General features: G+C 37.5%; 1 protein-coding gene across 1 annotated transcript; it reads right to left on the reverse strand.

Annotated features, from left to right (window-relative positions):
• Positions 1-668: 668 nt before the first annotated feature.
• Positions 669-19942, reverse strand: LOC136802574 (TATA-binding protein-associated factor 172-like). Its single transcript, XM_067059320.1, has 27 exons — positions 19865-19942; positions 19514-19637; positions 19135-19255; positions 18317-18457; positions 17353-17531; positions 16565-16701; positions 15726-15855; positions 14947-15105; positions 14354-14449; positions 13881-14060; positions 13372-13512; positions 12804-13049; positions 11890-11991; positions 10509-10679; positions 9941-10044; positions 9575-9731; positions 8563-8793; positions 7870-7970; positions 6885-7002; positions 5133-5399; positions 4618-4761; positions 3484-3634; positions 2906-3003; positions 2277-2478; positions 1816-1964; positions 1106-1258; positions 669-686 (listed from the first exon to the last, which is right to left on the reverse strand). The coding sequence occupies exons 1-27, from the start codon at positions 19873-19875 to the stop codon at positions 669-671; spliced, it is 3831 nt and encodes a 1276-aa protein (XP_066915421.1). The 5' UTR covers positions 19876-19942.
• Between the last annotated feature and the right edge of the window lie 624 nt (positions 19943-20566).

The raw sequence follows: 20566 nt of genomic DNA on the forward strand, positions 1-20566 counted from the left end.
AACATTCTCGGAAATAATGTTACGCCGAACTAATTTGATATTTTGAAAGTTAAGTTTGGACTTGCCTCAGTTAACATCATCTCGAGACCCCGAAAGCTAAAACTTGTCTCAGTTAACATTATCCGTCGTAAAAGAATAACAGATTAAAAAGATGAGAGCAATCGAGTTTTGACATGAATAATCGAGTCTCTTTTTGTACCTCGTTTATTCAATATTTCCACTCTATTTGCTCTTATTTCCACTCCCCATTTAGGAATGTGTCCGTGACGAGTCTGAGCTGGAAAATGGAACAGATATAGAAAACTTTCGTTTTTTGTCTTTTTTACATATTTTCAATCCAACAATTTTAATTAATATGGGGTTTAACGGTCGAAAACAATGGCCTAGCTAATTGCAATAATTTAATCAAGCGAAGAATGAATCACTAAATTACATAATTGTGTGGATACTTCAGTTCTGTTCACCTTTTCTCAGCACCCTCTTATGCTACGTTAGAAAGTTATAAACCGTTGTAAAGATATTTCCAAGGTCCTTGGATGGAGAATAATCTGAACGATAAAAGATTTTTGAAAAGCAGGGGACATCCAACTTCTTTAAAGATCCCTCAAACTTCTCCGAAAGTGATATTTACACTGAAGAAATTGAAAACATGTTTACCATCATTAAAATCACGCGTTGATTCTTCTCTACGAAGCAAAGTAGTTATAAAATTGAATGTCCGTGCTGTAACGCATGCTATGTTGGCCAAACTAGTCGACATCTACTTTGTAGAGTAAGAGAGCATAAGAGAAAAAGCAGTTCCGTGGGAAATCATTTTACCTCGTGTAATAAAGAACTGTCAATGGATAACGTGAAGATTATCGCGAGCACGAGCAAAGGGCCAAATTTGATTTACAAGTTTTCGTTTTGTGGATTATCAATTTTAATTCACAAGCTTTTTCACATTGGATTAAGACGGCGATGTGGAGCAAGATTGGCCAGAAAGAGGGAAAAAGAAACATCTTTTGCTTGTGTCAGCATAACATGACAACAGGTAGACACTGTCCTGATATGAAATATGGGGCCGATATGAACACTTATAAAAACAAATAAACTTTAAACTTACTTGTTGGTATTTTCTCAGCTCACATTTGATTGGGACTGGTATGGAGAATTTGTCTAGTTTGCTTCCGTCTAAGAGTTGATCCAAAAAATGACGTTCGTCTTCTTTCTTCTTGATAAGAAAGTCGGACATGTTTGGTGGATCTGGTATGCTGGCCTGTAGAAAGACACATTCACACATAAAAAGCTGTTATTATACTTTACACACTTGATAAGGCTGACTGCTCACATATTTCCCTCGGAGGTGTGTCTAGTTCGGAGTCGACTAGTCCATCATGTTGTTTTTAAATTTACCGTTAGATTTTCGAACGTTCGAATTTCAAAACATTCAAGATGGCAGACTAGGAAGAAAAACTGAACACGTTTCCTTTTAATTGGGAAGCCCGATCTACTAGTTAGAGATCAGTGCACACTCACACATGAAAATGCTATAACCCCCCCCCCCGCCCCCATAAGACCTTCTGGGGGATGATGGGGGATTTAAAAAACCCATTAAAACACGCATTAAAACAGACTTTCTGAACGCCAAGGCTCCATCATGCTCTGTCACCGAATGTCTCTAGATCCTCGAAAACCTAGTCTACACAATAGAAAGCTCCAGGCTTTAAGGCCTTACTCTACCGAAGAGTAGGAGTTTTACGCCCGAAACGAAGGAAGATATGACGTAGCCTACAAAACCTTGTCCTGTCCTCAGCTTAAGTTTAAGAACCTTACCTCTAAAGGCATGAGTTGAACGAGGGTTGCGAAGCAGTTGGTGGCCATTAACCGGATTTCTTCCGAATGATCACTCATCCGGCCCAAGACGGGAACAATGAGGAGTACAATATACGGTAAGATATCCATGCCAAGATTCTCGATAATGTCTGTTTTTTTTTATTCGTTTGTTTGGTGAAGTTAAGGAGTACAGGATTGATTTGTTTTAATGAAAGAGTGGAGTGTTTGAAAATTTAGTTTTCCAATTGAAATAATGTTAAAAAACCATCTTTTAAACGCCCCATCCCCTCAAATAAACACCCCTCCTTAAAGAGGCCACTTCTAATATATCAATGCTATGATACTCTCATGGCAAATGTCTAAAACATTAGAAATTTGGCCGCGCTGTTTCTAAGCCGTTGAAAAAAAGTAGAAAAATCTATTCAAAAAGTATTGAAGCAAACGAGAACTATAAAGGATACGAATAATGGCTTCAATAGCTCCTTGTCTACACATGACATTTTCGCTTTGTTTCAAAACATCCACAACTTTTGTCAAAACAATCTCCATGGTTTCCGTGGTGATGACTTTGCTCAAAACTCCAAAACAACGACTGGCCATGTGCCGTATGGAGGTGTATGGGTAGTTGAAACAGTTGAGTAGGTGAGGTAGTAATGACTTGGTCTGTTAAAGAAAAACGAAAATGGAGAAAACTGGATTTAAAAACAACAATGGCTACTCCTCCGAATATTCCTCCTCCCAAAAACCAGGGATCCAAACATTCGAAAAAGTCGCAAAGTGGAATTGACATAACTGTTTAGAAAAGAAGACGTGACTTGTAGTACAGGCTACCGGCATTTGGAAATCATTCGCTGATGCCAAATAGGCCATTCTTTTGTTCTTTAGGAAACATATTCAAGATTATTATTATTATTATTGGCTATCAGTCACTTTTTTTAAATCAAGTCTTTGATCAAATTGACCGGCGACCGGGATCGTTTAAATATTTTAGAAATTCAGTTGGGAAGTAGTGGAAGAGTTAAGCCCTCTGGCTATAAAAATGTTAAACGGGCAAAATCTACGCCTTTGACAGCTGAACTTCTCTGATTACCTGTTTCTTAAGCGATTGGTGAAGGGCGAGTACAGTGGCTTCTAAAACTTGCAGCGAGTTGATGATCTGCTTTAGTTCCGCTTCGTTGTGCACTTGATCTACAAAATGAAAAATGTAGCAATTACAAAAATATTCAGCTCAACAACGAAAATTATATAATTCCTTCCAAACACCACAAGAAACCAGTACAAGTATTACGAGCCTGTCTTGATGACTAGTAGCGACAGCTAATTACAAGTGATGCGATTAGTGTCTGTGTAAAATAGGAAAAATATTGACACAGAAATAAATCTTAGAAAGAAAGGTCAATTCGCACTAACCTACTTGACGAGAGCCTAATAATTAGGCAGTGATGTAAAAAGGTGGCCGTGAAAAACCGTTGACAACAGTTAACTCTCCATAACTCGAACAGACACGGGGAACACAAATTTGTTGCAGATGAGGAAATTTCGAGTTATGGAGAAACGTTTACAAGGCATCGTTAACCGAATGTACGAGAAAACTTGTTCGAGTAAAGGAGACATTCGATAATAAAGGAGTTAAAGAGACTCTACTGTAAAAACCATTTGAAAACATACCTGTCGACATTTTAACAGTGTTGATGACGTAATTACAACAGGTATCCCACAATGCAGGGAGAATGATGGGTAATTCTTCACCCATCCGTTCCGCACATGTTGATAAGGCGGTCGTCCCGCCCAATCGTTGAACCACAAGTGAAGCGTTCGCCTAGGAAATACGGTTGAATAATAAAGATAACAGTAAATTTGAGTTAGTGTTGTAACTAGCGAGCACCTCACCTAAAACCGGGGTCTTTCATACCGCTTCTTCAGTGCCGTAGCAACTGGGGGGCTATGTCCCTCCCCAATAATTTTGCAAAATGCAAAGTTTTTCTTTTTTAATTTGTCATAATTTTTTCTTTTAAGTGCATGTTCTGAGTGCATTTTCAAGCAATCTAGAGCTTAAATTTTCAAAATCCCCCCCTCGGGCCAAACCATGGTTGGCCCTTGCGGTGTCACTAAACTTCAGCCCCCCAAATATGAAAATTCTTCCTACGGCACTGTACTTCGTGAGTTCCCCTTTGATGTTTTTCGAAAAATAGAGGCCTTTTAATTGTTTTGACGCAAATTCAATTTTCCTTACTGCAAAGGCTTCGAGAGTTTTATGTGACGTCAAAAATCGAATGTTTAGAGTCCATGGCGGAATAATATTTAAATTTTACTCCAGCTATGCACCTTTAACTGGCGAGTTTATTTATGAAAATTCTTCCTTCGTTGGTGACGATTAGCTTTCGATTTGTCTAGATCCTAACTGATTGGAGACGACGGTTAAACATCATATTTACCGTCCTCGATTTTGGAGGTCAAAACTTTGGGTTATTCCGAATCGCTTCAGTCACTCTTCCGTCCTCAAAAGTGCAAATACATAAACTCAGTCAGGTATTTATACATAGGCAATCATTTCACGGTCGAGAAGAATCATGGGTAATCAGGATCGCGTGCTCTGATAACGAGTTACTGTTGTTCTAAAAGTTTAAATGTTTTTGCGTCTAACCAACAGGAGACCGTTATGGGGGCGCAATCAATCCTGATTACCCATGATTCATTTCGACTGTGAAATGGCCTTATAAAAACTCGTTACTACCCCCCCCCGTCTTTACTCTATGACAGCCAAAGTGATAATGTGATAATTTCTCCCCAATGCATTGTTACCTCGTCACTTTCAATTTCCTTTAACAAAGCAGCCGTCACTCCCATTTCTTTCGCAGATTGATTTGATCCACTTCTTGATGTCGTATTACTCGAGTTGTTTCGTGTCAATTTACCACGCCTTGATGCCGTATTCCTAAGTGCCTCCTGTAAATACAAATATAGTGGTAAACGGTATCATAAAATGGGCTCATATCTTATAACTCATAACTCATAACAGCTACAAGCTTTTCTGTACTAGGTACATTGAAAAACAGGGAAAGAGAAAGAGCACAGAAGATGTTGTTTTCTGTTTGGGTTAGATTTTCGATGTTACAAATCTCCTTGAAAGCAAACTGCGTTATTATAAGCAGTGGAGTTTTTTTTTTACTCGAACAAGTTTTATGTTCCCTTTAGCTAATAATACCTTATAAACCTTACTCCATAACTCGAACAATTTATGTTCCCCGTGCGAGTTCGAGTAAAAGAGACTTTGCAGTAGTCAATAAATTAATATTGTTTTAAATAGCAAAGCGAACCTTTTGTTTTCGTTGTAAAGTTAATATGCCAAGGGTTGTTCCGCATTTCGGTATTTCCTCTAGAGTGCTCGGTCCGGCATCTGTACTGGACAACGGTAAAGCAGAATCCACGTCGAGTCTTTTCATGTCATCCAAGATTAATGGTGGAGTATGGTTAGGGTCTGAACACACGAAGGTACACAGGTTCTTGACGATTTTTGCGTTCGGACAGGGTGTCCGGTTTTTACAAAGAGTCAGTAGTTGAGCTAGCGCGATGGCAGTTCGTTTCTGGGAAGAAAAGACAGAAATAAAGGCGGCTGAAAATGGCAAATAATTGTCATTGGCATTATATTCAAACTAACGAATTACCCAATTGGAAGGAACTGTAAAAAACCATGAGCATGACCAGCTGATAGTCTTAAAGTAAAATGGGTTGCAATATTTTGCCAAAACATTCCTTCAATGGTGCAAAATCTCCCAATACTTTTTAGGTACGTAATTAAATACACCCTTTCTCACAGACCCGGTGAGATTTTTTCAGCCAGTGGGGGTAAAAATAAGGGACCAAAACTCAATGGGGATTTTGCCCATGACTGGGGGTTTGAATTCCATTGTTTTCGAGCAAGAAAATTCAGTGGGGATGGAAAAAAATAGCACAATATTTTGCGGTAAGGATTGGCTTAGCTGATTATTTTCGGCGAGGACAAAAATTAGAGTAAAATTTTCCACCGGGACGATATATTGGCCAGTCTTTCCAGTGGGAAGGGTTTCCAGTGGGAAGGGTTCCCAGTGGGGCTGTGAGAAGGGCGTGGTTAAATAGTGTTATTTAGAAGAAAAAAGATTTGAAAGATAGTAATTACAAGGACGATAATAAGCAGATATTGGTCGCTTTAATAATATTCGACTCAGCTTCGCTTCGTCGAATATCATCAAGCTCGACTGAATAATTTCGATATCCGATTTTTCACGTCGAATATATGGTTTATCGTCCACCCAATTAGCATGTAAGCATTTTAATTTTCCCTATTGCGTATTGCATTCAGTCTTTCTCTCTTTTTATGACATTTTCGAACGTTTTACTATCTTATTTAAGAATGTCAATTTTATTGTTTTTTCTCTTTAATTACAAAACGTTCGAATTTCCTTTCTCTTTTGTTAAAAAGAACTTTCTTTTCATCTGTTTTTGTATATGTGACATTTAAATAATTATTTGATCAAAAAACTATTTTTTTATGCTCGCTGCTACAGAAGAGATATTTTGCTATCGGATATCTAGTCTAGCAAGCTAGACGACTAATTTATACATAGTAGAAATAAAGCAAAAAGTAATGAATGGAACAATTTTAGTCGTCTAGAAACCTTTGTGCACTAACTCCAAACAAAAGAAAAGTGTCAATATTGCAATTATAATTTTTTCCTGCTCAAAATAATTCTTGAGAAAAAAAATATGTGTGGATTTGTGTATTGAAAGTTTTTCATTTGAGTTGATTTCGTTTTGAGAGTTTGTTGTTGCTTGATAAATTGTTTTCTCGCTACGCAAGTTTCTGCGTAGCTAGCCCCTGTATCTATAAGGCTGGAACACCGGATTCTTCCAGTCGTTTATACAAACTAAATCCCGTACATATTATTATTATTATTTTATATTATTAGTATTGGTATTATTAGTATTACACGCATTATAAACGACTCCAGTCTATCGGATATCTAAAAATATTCGACAGTGCGTTTTGCCTAGAGGTGGACGATAATATTTAGTATTTGAATGGTATATACCTGTAATTTTGTATTTTCTTCTTTTTTCACTGAGTCCATAATCGGGTGAATAATCGGGTTCAATTTTTCGGTTAATCGATTCAATGCGATCAGTGATCCCGCAACACTTGAGAGAACCCTGTCAAGAATAATGTATTAAATAGCAATGCACCATTCCAATGTCTTCCATTCCACCCAATAGCTGATTGGTTCAAAGTGACGTATTGACTGATTTTACGTCACTTACAACCAATCAGCTAATGGGTGCATGATGTAATGTCAGAAGACAGTGGTGCATATCATAAATAAGGAATGGGCATTATCAATGACGGCGAATTGGACTTCGGCTGGTAATGGATTTGAAAGAAGAAAAAAGATCAAATCTAAGCCCATTCTGACCAAGAAAAAGTTAGTAATTTGTAATCCGTAACTTGATTGGTCAATGGATGTTGCAATCGACTAATTCGACAGAAAAATAAAAAACGGTACAGTGGAGGCTCCATAACTCGAACCTCTTATAATTCGAACATGGTTTCAGGTCCCTTCAGACAACAAAGCCTTATAAACACATCTCTACAACTCGAACTTTCCATAACTCGAACAAACAAATCAGCGTTCTCCGTGAGTTTTCGAGCTATGAAGACTGCGCTGTATCATGAAAGATCGTTGGATCGGCCGTGTAATCTCTTGTCTGTACACAGGCCAAGTATCTACGGCTTATTTCAAAATTCATTGCCGTATAAGGTCTGTTGTCATTGTCTTTTCTCATTTGAGATTTTTCAAACCGACCACTGCGATTGAGTGTTAGTGAGAGAGGGGAGACGATAAGAGAAGTGTTGCTATTTATAAATCATACTTCATTGCAGAGGTCTCCGTACGGGAATTTTTTCATCAAACAGACAACGCGCACACAGTGTACTACGAAGCGATTAACGTGAAATACACTATTACAGAGTATGTAATCTCAGACCACCTTATAAAAAAATACTCTAAAAAGTTACAATACCTGATGTGAAGTTTTTGGTAATCATTTTGAAAAGTCTCAATGGTGGTGGTAAGTTGGCGTTGACGACTTTGGATCATTGGCAAGGCTGAAGCTGGCAAACTCTAAAGAAACAAATGTAGACATTTTAACTCTCCTATTTTTTCGGTTTTCCCAGAAAAAGATTTATATTACACTAAGTCTTGCATAAAAATTTCCTTCCGGCTGAGGGAACCAACGTTTTAGTGTTTTTTTTCCGAGGATACGGTATTGACCGGTATTCCAGTAATTGAAGAAAAATGACCGGTACCCCGGTATCGAAAGGCCTACTTTCCGGTATTCCGGAATAATCAGTTCTAGTGTGAGTACAATTAAGAATTTAAAATTGCGACTTTTATTATCAGAACATGAAAAAACTGTTGCGGAGAACGATGATCCTACCGGCAGGGTTTTGACAAACATTTATGAAGTTTATGAAGACAACAAAAAGACGAACAAACGAACGCATGAACGAAAGAATGAACGAAATAACACAGGCTAATTTATAGGAATTCTAGGTAGATTCTAAAAATCGAAGAATTACTTTGGCTCTTTTAAAAAGCTGGTTACACAACGGTGTTTTATCCAACGTTAATGGACGTTGTGAACATTAGATAAACATTAACACAACGTTGTGTGCCAGCTGGGTAAAATCAGCATGTGTGTGCTTCTACTTACTTTACAGGACTCATTGTAAAGACTGCCAGCAATGACATTGGACATGTCGAGCGTGTATGAATCCACTGTAGCTCCGCGTAGAATGTCAAGGCCGTTCTCAGCGAAAGCGTTGACAAGAGCTTGCGAATCGATCTGTAGTCGTTGGTGAAGGTAGAGTAGTTCATCGTACACGATTTGGTTGGACAGTACACGATGTAACGTTTCCACAACTGTTGGTGGACACTGCAGATTCTAAAATGGAGTTGAAAACCCTTAATATAGGTAAGCGAAAACACTGAAAAAGACGGCATATTATACTGAAAAGAGAGTTTTGATATGTGGTTTAACCTTTTTACAGTAAAGTCTCCATAACTCGAACACGCACGGGGAACACAAACTTGGAAATTTCGATGTATGGAGTAAAGTTAATAAGGTATTGTTAACTAAAGGGATCATAAAACTTGTTATAGTTAAGGTGACCTTCGAGTTATAGAGGTTCGAGTTAAAGAGACTCAACTGTATATAGCTAGATCAAAACTCGCGACGAAAGCCATACGTTTGGTTCGAATTTACCATAAATGAATGAAGTCAAATGTCTCTTGCATGGATACAGACTTCTCGAAGATTGATCTAAGTTATTCGGTCTAACACAACCCAAGGTATTAGGGTAGTGTACATTGCTACAACAAAGGTTATTCAGGATGGATATGCCATGTCCCCTTATAATGGCTTCCGATATTACGTCGCTATTTCGAAAACTGATTGGTTGCAATTGTCGCATTGAGTAGAAAAGACGAAAAGTACATGAAAAGTGAGTAAATCACTCCCCGAAGCGCGAAAATTACACTTCAAACCTTGGAACGTGAACGATTTTCCCACGCGGGAATTTCCAGCACGTTCCAAACCAAGGTGTGAAATGCAATTTTCACACCCAGGTGATCTGCTCATTTTTTTCTGTGTAATATCATGAAGCCACAGAATATCATGAATTGGGCGAAAAAATGGTGTAGATCTAGAAGTATCTAGAACGTACCGGACAAGCTCTAGCCCATTCATGGAGAACGAGGGCGCTGACCAAGATTTTTGATCCTGATGAAGAAGCGATGAAAGTTTCGATGGCGGTTAATAAAAACATCAACGTTTGTTTGGTGGCGTCTTGCGTGAAAATGGCGAACAGGTTACCAATAGCTCTGCGAAAAGGGAAAAAAGGGAAATAATATCATTTCAATGAGCTTTCATTGGCATAATAAGCAAAGGGGTCATGTAATTGCAACATGCCACTAGTCTCAAACGTTGGAAAAAGATATCGAAAGAAAAACTAATTTAAAAAAATATTTTCCAAATTTCAAAAAGTCTAGGAAATAAATATACTCTAGGAAATATACTCTAGGAAATATACCTTGCAGCAGTGATTCTTGCGGTGAAAATGAGTGAATCTTGTGTAGTTTGGTCCATTGCCACATTGATGTTTGCCACGTAATATTGCTCTGCTGTGGTTTCGTTCTATAGGGAAAAGTGTTAGTTTCAATCATTGATACAAATCTTTCCATATATTGTATTTTTTTTAAACTCAAGTTTTTCTTTGTAGTTCTTCGTTGGAGAAATGATGACCTTTTTTGCTTCAACCTTTTACAAGTCGTATATATCGGTTTTTATTTTAATTTCTCATTGTGGTCTCTTTTGACTTCACCACTTTTTACCAAGCTGGCAAAGTTCCTCATTGACAAAAACAGATCGAGCCATCTAATAGAGCTTAAAGAGTAGATCTTCATATATTGATATGTGAAGAAATTTCTGTCCAACTATATTCACTCAGGAGATTTGGGTGGCAGAGCAGCATATGCATTTCGTCCTTATTATTAGTTATTAGGACTAATGTTGAGTGAGGTATACGCACGCATTTGAAATCAAAATATATTTGAAAATCTAAAGATAAATGGTGGCAATTTTGATGGGTTTAACCTTACCTTTCCCTTAGATTTCTGCCCTCCTCCGCTGTTGTTTTGATAAGTCAACAGGGAGTAATCAATGGGTATGTTTGGTGGATGGATGAGCAACCGAAACCACGTAGGAGCGTGCCAATTCACTGTTTGTTGTAAGAAATGAATGGGAACTGCTTTTAACACTTTCAACCAGACCTAAAAATGGAACAGACAAAAATTGTTATCGACTGATTGGCTCGATCGGTTTGCTTGAACTTTGTTCCTGAAGGTTTTCGTTAAATGAAAGGGAATAGAAACGGAAATGATTTGGTCTCTTGAGTATTGGATAGTTTGCAGAACTTTGAGCTAAAAAATGAAACTGAGGTTAGGGTTGCAAAATGCCCAAAGGGTGAAAATCATATCTATAAGACGAATCAAGATTAGACAGTCTTACAGCCAGATTGACATTTTGTTTTCCGAGGTCGGAATCGCTGCTTCAAAAACGCTGAGCTTGCATAAAGATTTCAGTTATTCAACCAATCATCAAAACAAGAGATAACGTGTGACGTAACTTAATTGTTCGATTCAACACCGCAATTTCTTCACTTTAATATAACATTTTGATGACCAGAGAGTTTACAATGTTTTGACTGCAAAGTGTCGAATAAGAATTGGAACGAATTATCTTCGTTTTTAATGGAGATGTTTTTGCAGAATAAGCAAATAGACTCGTGAATAGATATACTGGCTTTGATCGATAGCTTTCTCGTAAGATTTATAACTCTAAATTAATGTTGATAAAAATAAACTCAATTAACCAGGGGGGGGGGTCATGCAGTTATTATATAAACACTATGACAATTACTACCGTGGTGGTATATAAACCAAAATTTGGGAAAACAGTTACTCCACCAGTGGACTAACTGCAACATGGGTGGTGCCTAAGCCCAAAATTGTCGATTTTGGTAGGATATGGTGTACTAAGTGAGCAAATTTTTCAATTTTCACTTAAAATTTTAGGTTTTTAAAAATTCCGGAAGCAAAAAAATTCAAAACATTTTTTTCAAAAGTCAAAAAAAAATCACAAAATTTTTTCTTCAATCAAGGCATGAAAGATATTTTAACAAACTTGAGATGTGATTGAGATATTTAACTCTTGAACGGTCGTTAATAAGACGTACCTAGTAAAATGGTATCAAAAATGAGGAATTCAGTGAAAAAAATGCCAAATTTGGCATTTTTGGGGGTGGTATACACCAATTTTGAGGGTAAAACCAGTTAGTACACTATGGAATAACTGCAAGGGTGGTGGTGTCTGTAGAAAATGTCCAAAATTGCAGTTACTCCACATAGTGTCAAGGAGTAACTGCAAGACCCCCCCCCCTGAATTAACTTTTCTTTTCCATCAACCACCCCCCCTTCTCACCTCGCAAGCCATTGAGCGAATCTCGTTGCTTTCTTCAAGAATGATTCGTTGATAAAGATGTCTCATTTGTTCTGCTAGTATTGTACTTAACCATGATGTGTTCTAGAGAAGAAAAAAAATAATCGAGAATTTAATCACCTATGAGTTTCGAGAGACTTTAGCGGGCACATACGCTCATACGTATACGTCAAAGTGATGTAGTCGAATAAATACAACAACAACATTGGGGGATTGGGTTCTAGTTAATTAGGGTAAGGTCAAGTGTCTCTATTGTCTTCCTGGGGAATAGCTCATTGTAATAATTTGGTGTTATCAAATCCTGGTAATATTATAGGTACCTTTATGGCAGGCGGGTGGCTATGTGTAAATCTCAATTGATTTTTCTGAGCCGCTTACTCCTCTAGTTTAGTCTGTTAGACTGTGCTTTTTTCACAAACTGAAGTATTATTGTGATAAGCCACTGGACTACTCAGCTTTTAGGGTTTAAAAGATTAACTGTTAATGAAGATTTTTGTTCTACGAGTTTTAATAAAAGTCGGCAGACAGTGGATAATTTTGATGCCTTCTCTGGAGTGTTTTTTCAGTTTTTTACATGGAAAGTTTTACGACTGCAAAATTTCCATCGATCTTATGCCTTCTCATCTTATGGCGTTCTAAATCTTCTAAATTAATGCAGCATCTAATCGCATTTCGAGCCTTCTTCCTTACATTGAGCAACGTCAAAAAAGGGTGTGAGCGTTTGTTTTTGTTTTTATAAGAGTGTCGTCATACAGCGACTTAAAAATAGGTCCCTAGAATTCTGAAGTCAATTCACGTTTGCTAGGTCTTGGATTCAGAAAGCCATGCCTTTATTCAATGAAAGCAAGGTAGAAATTAGGCTGTCTTTATAAATTAGGTTTAATATCAAAACATACCTTCGATGAATCAATCAAGATATCCAGCGTTTTGAGAGACGACAATCTGACGGACGATATATTATGTCTGAAGAACGGCCAGAGCCTAGGTACCAGTTCGTTTAGCTCTGTCATTGCTGGTAGATCATTGCTGTTGGTGGTAATTGTGATGAGAGACGAAAGCAACATCATGACGCTGTTCGTCGATGCTGTCAGGTCGTCCAGCTCTAATAAGATGTCCCATAAGATTGTTAACATATTTGGAATCTGAATATGGAAGAGAAGAGTAGGAACAAAATACAGTTAGTTAAATCAAACCGGCAAAAATATCTAGTTACTTTGCCAATATTATTGCAGCCCGCTGAAACTGACCGGAGAAATTTTTGATAGAAAATTATGGTTTGTATGTTGGGAAGCTAAGGATTTTTAGTGCGGGACCAAATAGAAGGTATTGAGAGTAAAAGGGATAAAGTTTGATACCCAAGAGTAGTCTACTCAATAGACAGTTCCAGGCTTTTGAGTCTTACCCTTGGTCTATACGCACAGCTAAAGGCGGCCACAAGTGACTTTCACTATGGGTATAACTAACCTCATCTTGAAAATGACTTCCGAGGTCTTCAGCGACAGGGAGGAGAGCGGCGGCTGCCACAGCACGAACGTCATCATCGCCGTCCTGGAAACCTTTCAAGATCCAGGGAATGGTGTCTGGTAAAAGTTCGATCGCCATGTCCTGAGAAACGAAGGAAGCAATTATTTTATTAGTCTCGAACCTTTTCATAGTCGTGAATAGTGAACAGATATATACAAGCTTACAGTTCTCCGTAGAAAAGTTTTACTGGTTGAAAATTAAATCTCACTCTCAGCAGGTAATTTTTAATGCAGTTTTCAAGGAAGCCGGAAGCAAAAGAAAGGTCGGTCGTAAATGATGGTGACAAACATTGAAAGTGAAAAAATAGCAACCTCCCTTTCAAAACCTCATTATTGATTTTGGACGGAATCTTAGATAATTTGAAATTTTATGGGACGTAAGCTTCGCAATCATGGAATGTTTTCTCTCAATTGCAGATTTTCTCATTTAAGAAGGACATTGATCATCACCTTCCGCACTGCAAGCATGTATTTCAGGCCCAACAATCCGCCGTGTCTGACTTGCCAGTGTTTTTCTTGTGTCTGTAACTTGATAAGAACACTCAACACTTTGATGACACTCCCTTTGGGCATGTGATGAAGAACTGTACCCAGCGTTTGTGCGCATGTCTCATGGACTGGTGCAACGACCTGTCAACGAAATCAATTTAAATTAAGTTGTTGATGACAACAACAACATTGCCTCTATAATCGAAGGACATCAATGAAGTGTTGGAAGCCGTGGTAAACACGCCCATTTAATGGTAACACAGCAAAAAGAGCACATTAGGGTCTCCATTGAATTCTGCCTCATAGAAAATGTTGAAAGAAGAAGGTAGTGCAGTTAAGTATGGTGGCAGACGCTTAACAAATTTCTAAACTTTGATATTTGAGACTCTGCGTCGATCTACAAAAGGCATGGATAATATTTTTATGGAGCATACCTCGTCAGACACATAGTCACCGAATCTATCCAATGCGAAAACGCAGAGTAGTTTCAATGCGACGTCCTCAAGCCATTCCGTGTTGACATCGATCATCTGAAATATAAAAACAAAATCATGCTCACTTTTTCTTGACGATAGGGTTCAATCATTTTAACGTCGATTTTCTCCGTAGAAAGCCCAGTAAACAAAGACTATTAGGTATTTTGCATCTCATATCTATCTGTTATGACTCAACGGAACATTAGAAGGAGGATAGGAATGGATTGAAATGGATTGGATTCGAAACACGAAGCCCTGGTTTGAGAGTGCTGCCATTCGGCGATTGCTTCGTTATATTTCGGTCAGCCATGGTCCAGCAATGATGGTGGTTTCCATCATGTAGCATGTAAGATAGTTCAGTTCAGCCCATGTACTTTTACCGTTAACCGTGATGTCCCTCTTGTTGGATTTGTCCGAAATCGCTAGACTTGCTTAGTTGGAGTTGAGGTAAAGTGAGAAATTATGAATTAAGCATGGCGGGTAATCTCAAGTAACTTTCAAACACAATGAATTTAAGAACCTTGGAAGTGAAAGTGGTATTTCAATATTACCTTCATTGAAGGAGTGTCTCTTGTTTTACCAGCGGAATTTCCATGGAGTTTGACAATTTCCCGTAATGCTGAAGATGCTCCATGCCTTATCTCCCAGGATGGGTTGAAAAGCTCTCCACACAGTTCAACACAGAACGCCTCAAACGGCCATTCGTCGAGCTGAATAGAATAGAGAAAATTTGAATTTCAATTTAGCCTACGTACTGTCTTACCCCCCCCCCCCTCTTACAATGCAGTAATAGCTTCTGAACGCTTTTTCTAAAGGGCTATATCAATGTCTAACTTAACTTTCCGGGCCGAGCCAAACCTTTCCTTTCTTGGGCTAGCACATAATATTTCAACTGTAAAGGAGAAAATTCAACGTTTCCATGCAGAACATTAAATCCAAAATAAACAAGAAATCTCGAGAAAATCCCGAAAAAACACTTTTTGCTTTGGGGACACTGCGGATCTTGCGAGCGAAAACCATTTTTTCGAAATTCAGGCTTCGTCACATTCAAGGGTTTATGATGACACAATAGTTGCGCAGAAAAATCAGAGAAATTCAATGAGCCAGTCTCGAGAAGCTGGTTATCTAGCGTGTAGCGAACTAACGAACGAACATAGGCTAATGTATAGGACCTCCAGAGAGGTCCAAATAAACTACTATCGTGTTAACCAGAGAGATTTTATGACTTAAACAGTTAAGCCAGTTAACATGCAGCTACTTGGATGTTTTCTTAAGACGGACTAGACATAAAAAAAAACATACAAAAGATATAACTATAACAAAGACCAACCTCGTCCATACTCATGGTACCGTCCGACACATTATCGATCATGATCTTCCCATCTTCGCTTGGTTGTTCCACTAACACACTTTGTGTCCGTCGCTGCTTCTTCTCTGCCGGACCTTCACCAGTGTCAAAACTAAAAGAGATTATCAGATTAAAAGCGATACTTAAATGGGATAAATTTTCGCGGGGATTAAATTTCTACTCTGCCGGACATTCACCAGTGTCAAAACTAATATAGATAACCAGATTACTTAAAAGTGATATAATCTCATGTACCTGTTGATATACACAATACCTTCACTGGTCGTAAGTAAGCAACACCTACAATTTTTTTCAACCCTGTTTATATATTACTTCAATTTGAAATTTCTAAAAAGAGTCTTTATACACCAGTCTCGATACACTGCCGTTATGTTGAATTTGATATGGAATGAGAGAAAAGATCTAAAATTTGGTAAACGAAAAATTTCAGAAGTTTTTTTCAGAATCATAGTTTAAGGTAGCACTGTAGGTTAAATATAAAGAAACTATCTAATTCAGGGGCATTCAGACATCCTTTAGAACCTAAAACGGTGGAATTTATTAGTAATTATTAGTAATTTGGCTGAGCTGGAAACTCATTAGTAATTTGGCTGAGCTGGGAATTTTTTAGAAATTTAAAGAGCTGGAAAATTTATTGGTAGAAAGATTTATTAACCACTACCAGTCACATCTTTGGTCATAGAGAAACTAACAAACTCATCAGGAAAAACATATCAGTGTATGGATTTAAGTTCGTACCAACCCCTTTAATAATCAAAATATGTAAAATCCACGGTAGCCTTGGCATAGGAATCACCTACCTTCTGTTTTCATTTTCTTTTGATCTTTGTTTGGCCAAGGACTTGGCTTTTCTTTTGGCACGGTTCTTCTCTCTGGAACTCATCTGGCCATCTGATGAAATCGCTGCTATTTGCGATGCCACAATGTCCGCTGCACTCTAAAGTAAAAAAGTCTTTCAAAATCATTTCTACAGTCAACCTTCTCTAAATCAAAATCCTATTGTTAAATTTTTCTGTAATTCAAACTAAAACATTGGTCGCCTCATCTGGAACATCGTATAAGATACTCTCCATAATCCGAATCTTTCTCTAATTCGAAGGAAATTTTTGGTCCCTTGAAGATTGAATTAGAGAGAATCAACTGTATTTCAACTTTGAATCCGTGTAATTTTTTAATGAAAGAAATAACAAGCGAACAAATTGAAACAAAAGAGTCTTGAATGGGAATCTTTCTGAAGCGTACACCTCTGTCTCTTAACCGGTACAACAGGAGTCGCAAACTATTGATTTTAGATGAGAAAATCGTTTTAAAAATGGCAGAGCCAAACGAGGAGTACAGGCTTGAAGGGTTTAACTTTTTTTTCCACATTTTTTCTTAAGTTAACCAAAGGCTTTAGACAAACCGTAGTTTCAAATACTGACAGAAATTCAACTAGTAAAAGATGCAAAAATTTATGAATTCTCGCGAGAATGACGTGATTTGTCCTAAGAGGTATGCTTATTCGCTGGATAGTAAATCTAGAGTAATTTAAGTGAATAGATCTGATAATTCAAAGTACTTTCAAGATAGAGATGAGACTATCTCATACCTCAGTCGATAACTGCGACATGACTTTTTTACTTCCACCACCATCACCAACGTTATTCGTGGTGACCAGATCTTCATCATCCAACATCGAATCGAATCCCAAATCCATGTTTCCACCAAAACCCAGTTTCTTCTTCAATTGTTGACGTTGGTGTGCAATGGTCTCCGATCGAGACATACCTAAATATTCGTAGTTTGAATATCACATGTAAACTCAGAGTGTGATTGATTCCCAGAGTGTATAAAGCTGCTGTAGTATTATGAAAGTAGAGCATCCTGCTACGGTGCACAAAGGTGGTGGGCAGGCATATTTCCAGGAATTTTCTGCTACCGGATAATGGTAGCAGAAACTCAATCGAGTTGTCAACTTAATCTTCAAGCAAAAAAAATAGCTGCGAAAAAAGGCAAAAGGTAAAGAAAGTCTTGAAGAATTCAATATTTTAGCACTTAATTCTACAACAAAGTCATATTTTCTAAGGGCTTTGCTACCTTAACTTCAAACATGACTCTGCCCTGGACCACCTGGTCAACCAGTGCCCCCAGACCTCCCAGCCACTTTTTTCCAACCTATAGCATATTCTAAAACTCTTTTGATAACAAACAGTGCCAGCTTAAATTTACCTGGCAGGTTCAACAAGAAGAGGACAAGCGTTCGGGTCACCTTAGACAGACTGTATACCAGAGATAGAGCTTAAAAAATTTAGAAGCAAATTAGGTAATTTTGGGTATTTCAGATTCAAGAACTACATGAGTATTGCCCACTTTAGAAACACTAAAACATTTCATAAAACGTAGAAACGTAGAAACCCCCTCAAAAAAAAATTAGTGATTTTATTAGCGTTGAAAGGCTTACAAAAGACAACGGATCAATTTGGATTAATTGACAAGAAGGAATCAAAGAGCACTTGCCGATGGAAGTTATCACATTCATCTTTTGATTTAACCTTCAATGCTGCCTACCTTACCTGAAAGTATAGTATCTTCGAAATCATATTCTTCGCCCGCCGATCCAAGAAGTTTTTCTCCGCGCTCCAGAACTGTGTTGATGTCAAAATCTTCGAAACGTAGTTTGCCATCAAGGTTGACGTTTTCTAGTGCACAGTATTCTAAAAGAGAAACATTTCGATTGTCATTTAGTATCAAATGCTGTTTGTAATCTAATGCACTGTAAGGTATCGTATGGTGTGCGATTTTGAAACAACTTCGTTTATATTGTAAGTTGTAGCGAATAGAAATGGAATTGGATGGTTATGCTTGGTTGTAATCAAGAACGTCAACAAAATACAGAACTAAGCTAATTATACATGCCATCCGTTCTGTATTTTGTTGACGTGCTAAATCAATGCAAAAGTCAAACAGGCAAAGGATTTTTGACTGACGTATGTGCCTTTGCTATCGGGTGTCCCAGAAAAAAGTCCCCCTTCTTTGAAGTGAATTTCCTCGAGTTCTATGAACTGTGAAAGAATCAATCCTTTGCATTGGAAAGAGGAAAGATAAACTTTTGAGGGATCTTTATACCCTGTTCTTATTTTATAGGGTGTAATTGAGGTTTTTTTAGACGTTGACCCCAATTTTTACTACTTTGACCCCTAAATTGCTTGGAATGGAGTTATTTTAGGCTTTATAGCATTATTATTTATAAATTGTTCTTATTTTTGGCGATTTTGAGCCTCGTTGTTCTTATGAAAGAAAAGAAAGTGTAAGCGAACAGACCTAGTATTATCCAATGTAGAAACAAGTTTATTTCAATCAAATAACTGTAAAAATAAATTTAAAAAGTCACCTTCAGGTTTGATTTTCAAGCCGTCAGGATTCCACTCAGGGACGTTTTCTGCAATAGCTTGTATTGCATGGGCAGCTGCAACTCTCGTATCCCAATTCTTGCTTCTTAAGTACACAAAGACCTGATTATAACAAGAATTAAATTGATATAGCAGTTTTAATGCTTGGGATGTGAATTTTCAAAATACAAATTATTGAAATGTCTTTAAAAGGTTTGTTGTTTGTTATAAAAATATCAAGGTTTTCACAGACAAAATTAAGAAAATGGATCTGAAAATAGCGCATTATCAATTAAGGCATTCCAACAATCCAACAATGATGATTAAGTGTGGTACCAACCAATCTGGTTTGCAAAATCTATAACAATGAAAGGTTCTTACTCTCCCCAGGAGGTTCGGGAGTTCATGTGGATGTAGCTTCTGAATTTCCCCAAGTTGTTTTGCAGCAGCTTTCCTGGTGACAGGTGTGGAGCCTGTATCAAGAATAACAAGCAGACGATCAAGCCTAAAATTGTAGAGAAGAATTCCATTTAGATTTGTAATTCAATTCCACTTTGATAGAATATACCATGTCTGGTATAAACTCATTTCCTTCTTTTGATTGGAGTATTTTTCGTGTTTCTTTGTCCCAATAAGACTCAATTGTATTATAAAAGTAAATGAGCTACGAAAGTACTCTTGAAATATTGATGGAGGGGAAACCCTAAAAATAAAGAAATGAAAGATGCTAACCTGGTTGCCATTTTGATTTTGATATGGGTACAGTTATTCCATATCTTATTCTATTTTTTTATTCTAATCGACCTGAAAATATGAAGAAAACAGTATCAAAAAGGATACTCTATTTCCCAAACTAGTGAAAATTATTACCATGATTATCATATATTTATCGCTTGGAAGGCTACTGTAAGTTGGTCTAATGTCAACATCTGTCTTCTAATGTCGACACCCTTCTTTGGAGATAGGAATGATATGAAAGTCGGAATCGGAATTTTTTCTTCTCTGGCTGCTAAGCAAAGAAAATTAATTTCAATCAGCGATTCCGACCTTCCTATTATTCCTATCTCTAAAGAAGGATGTCGAAATTGGAAGACGGATGTCGAGATTAGACCAACTTACGGTAACAAGTAGCTAAAAAAGATGAGGCTCGGAAAACACGAGTTAAAAAACACGAGTTACAAAAAACACGAGTTACGTTAAATGTGACGTCATCAATGGGAAATTATGACGTCACAAGTAGATAATTTAACTCGTCAATTTATGGTGCACCATAATCTTACGAGTTAATTAACTCTTCAATTTATGACTCGCATTGAATACTGAAATTCAAATGACGACCGCGCAGGAAAGATAAGCAAACGATTGGGTCAAGTGTAAAACATTTTGACCCGGAAATCAATTATCATTCTGTCTTTAAAGTATAAAACGAGAATG

Source organism: Clytia hemisphaerica, unplaced genomic scaffold (assembly GCF_902728285.1).
Source record: "Clytia hemisphaerica strain Z4C2 unplaced genomic scaffold, Clytia hemisphaerica genome assembly, whole genome shotgun sequence".
Classification (NCBI taxonomy): Eukaryota; Metazoa; Cnidaria; class Hydrozoa; order Leptothecata; family Clytiidae; genus Clytia; species Clytia hemisphaerica.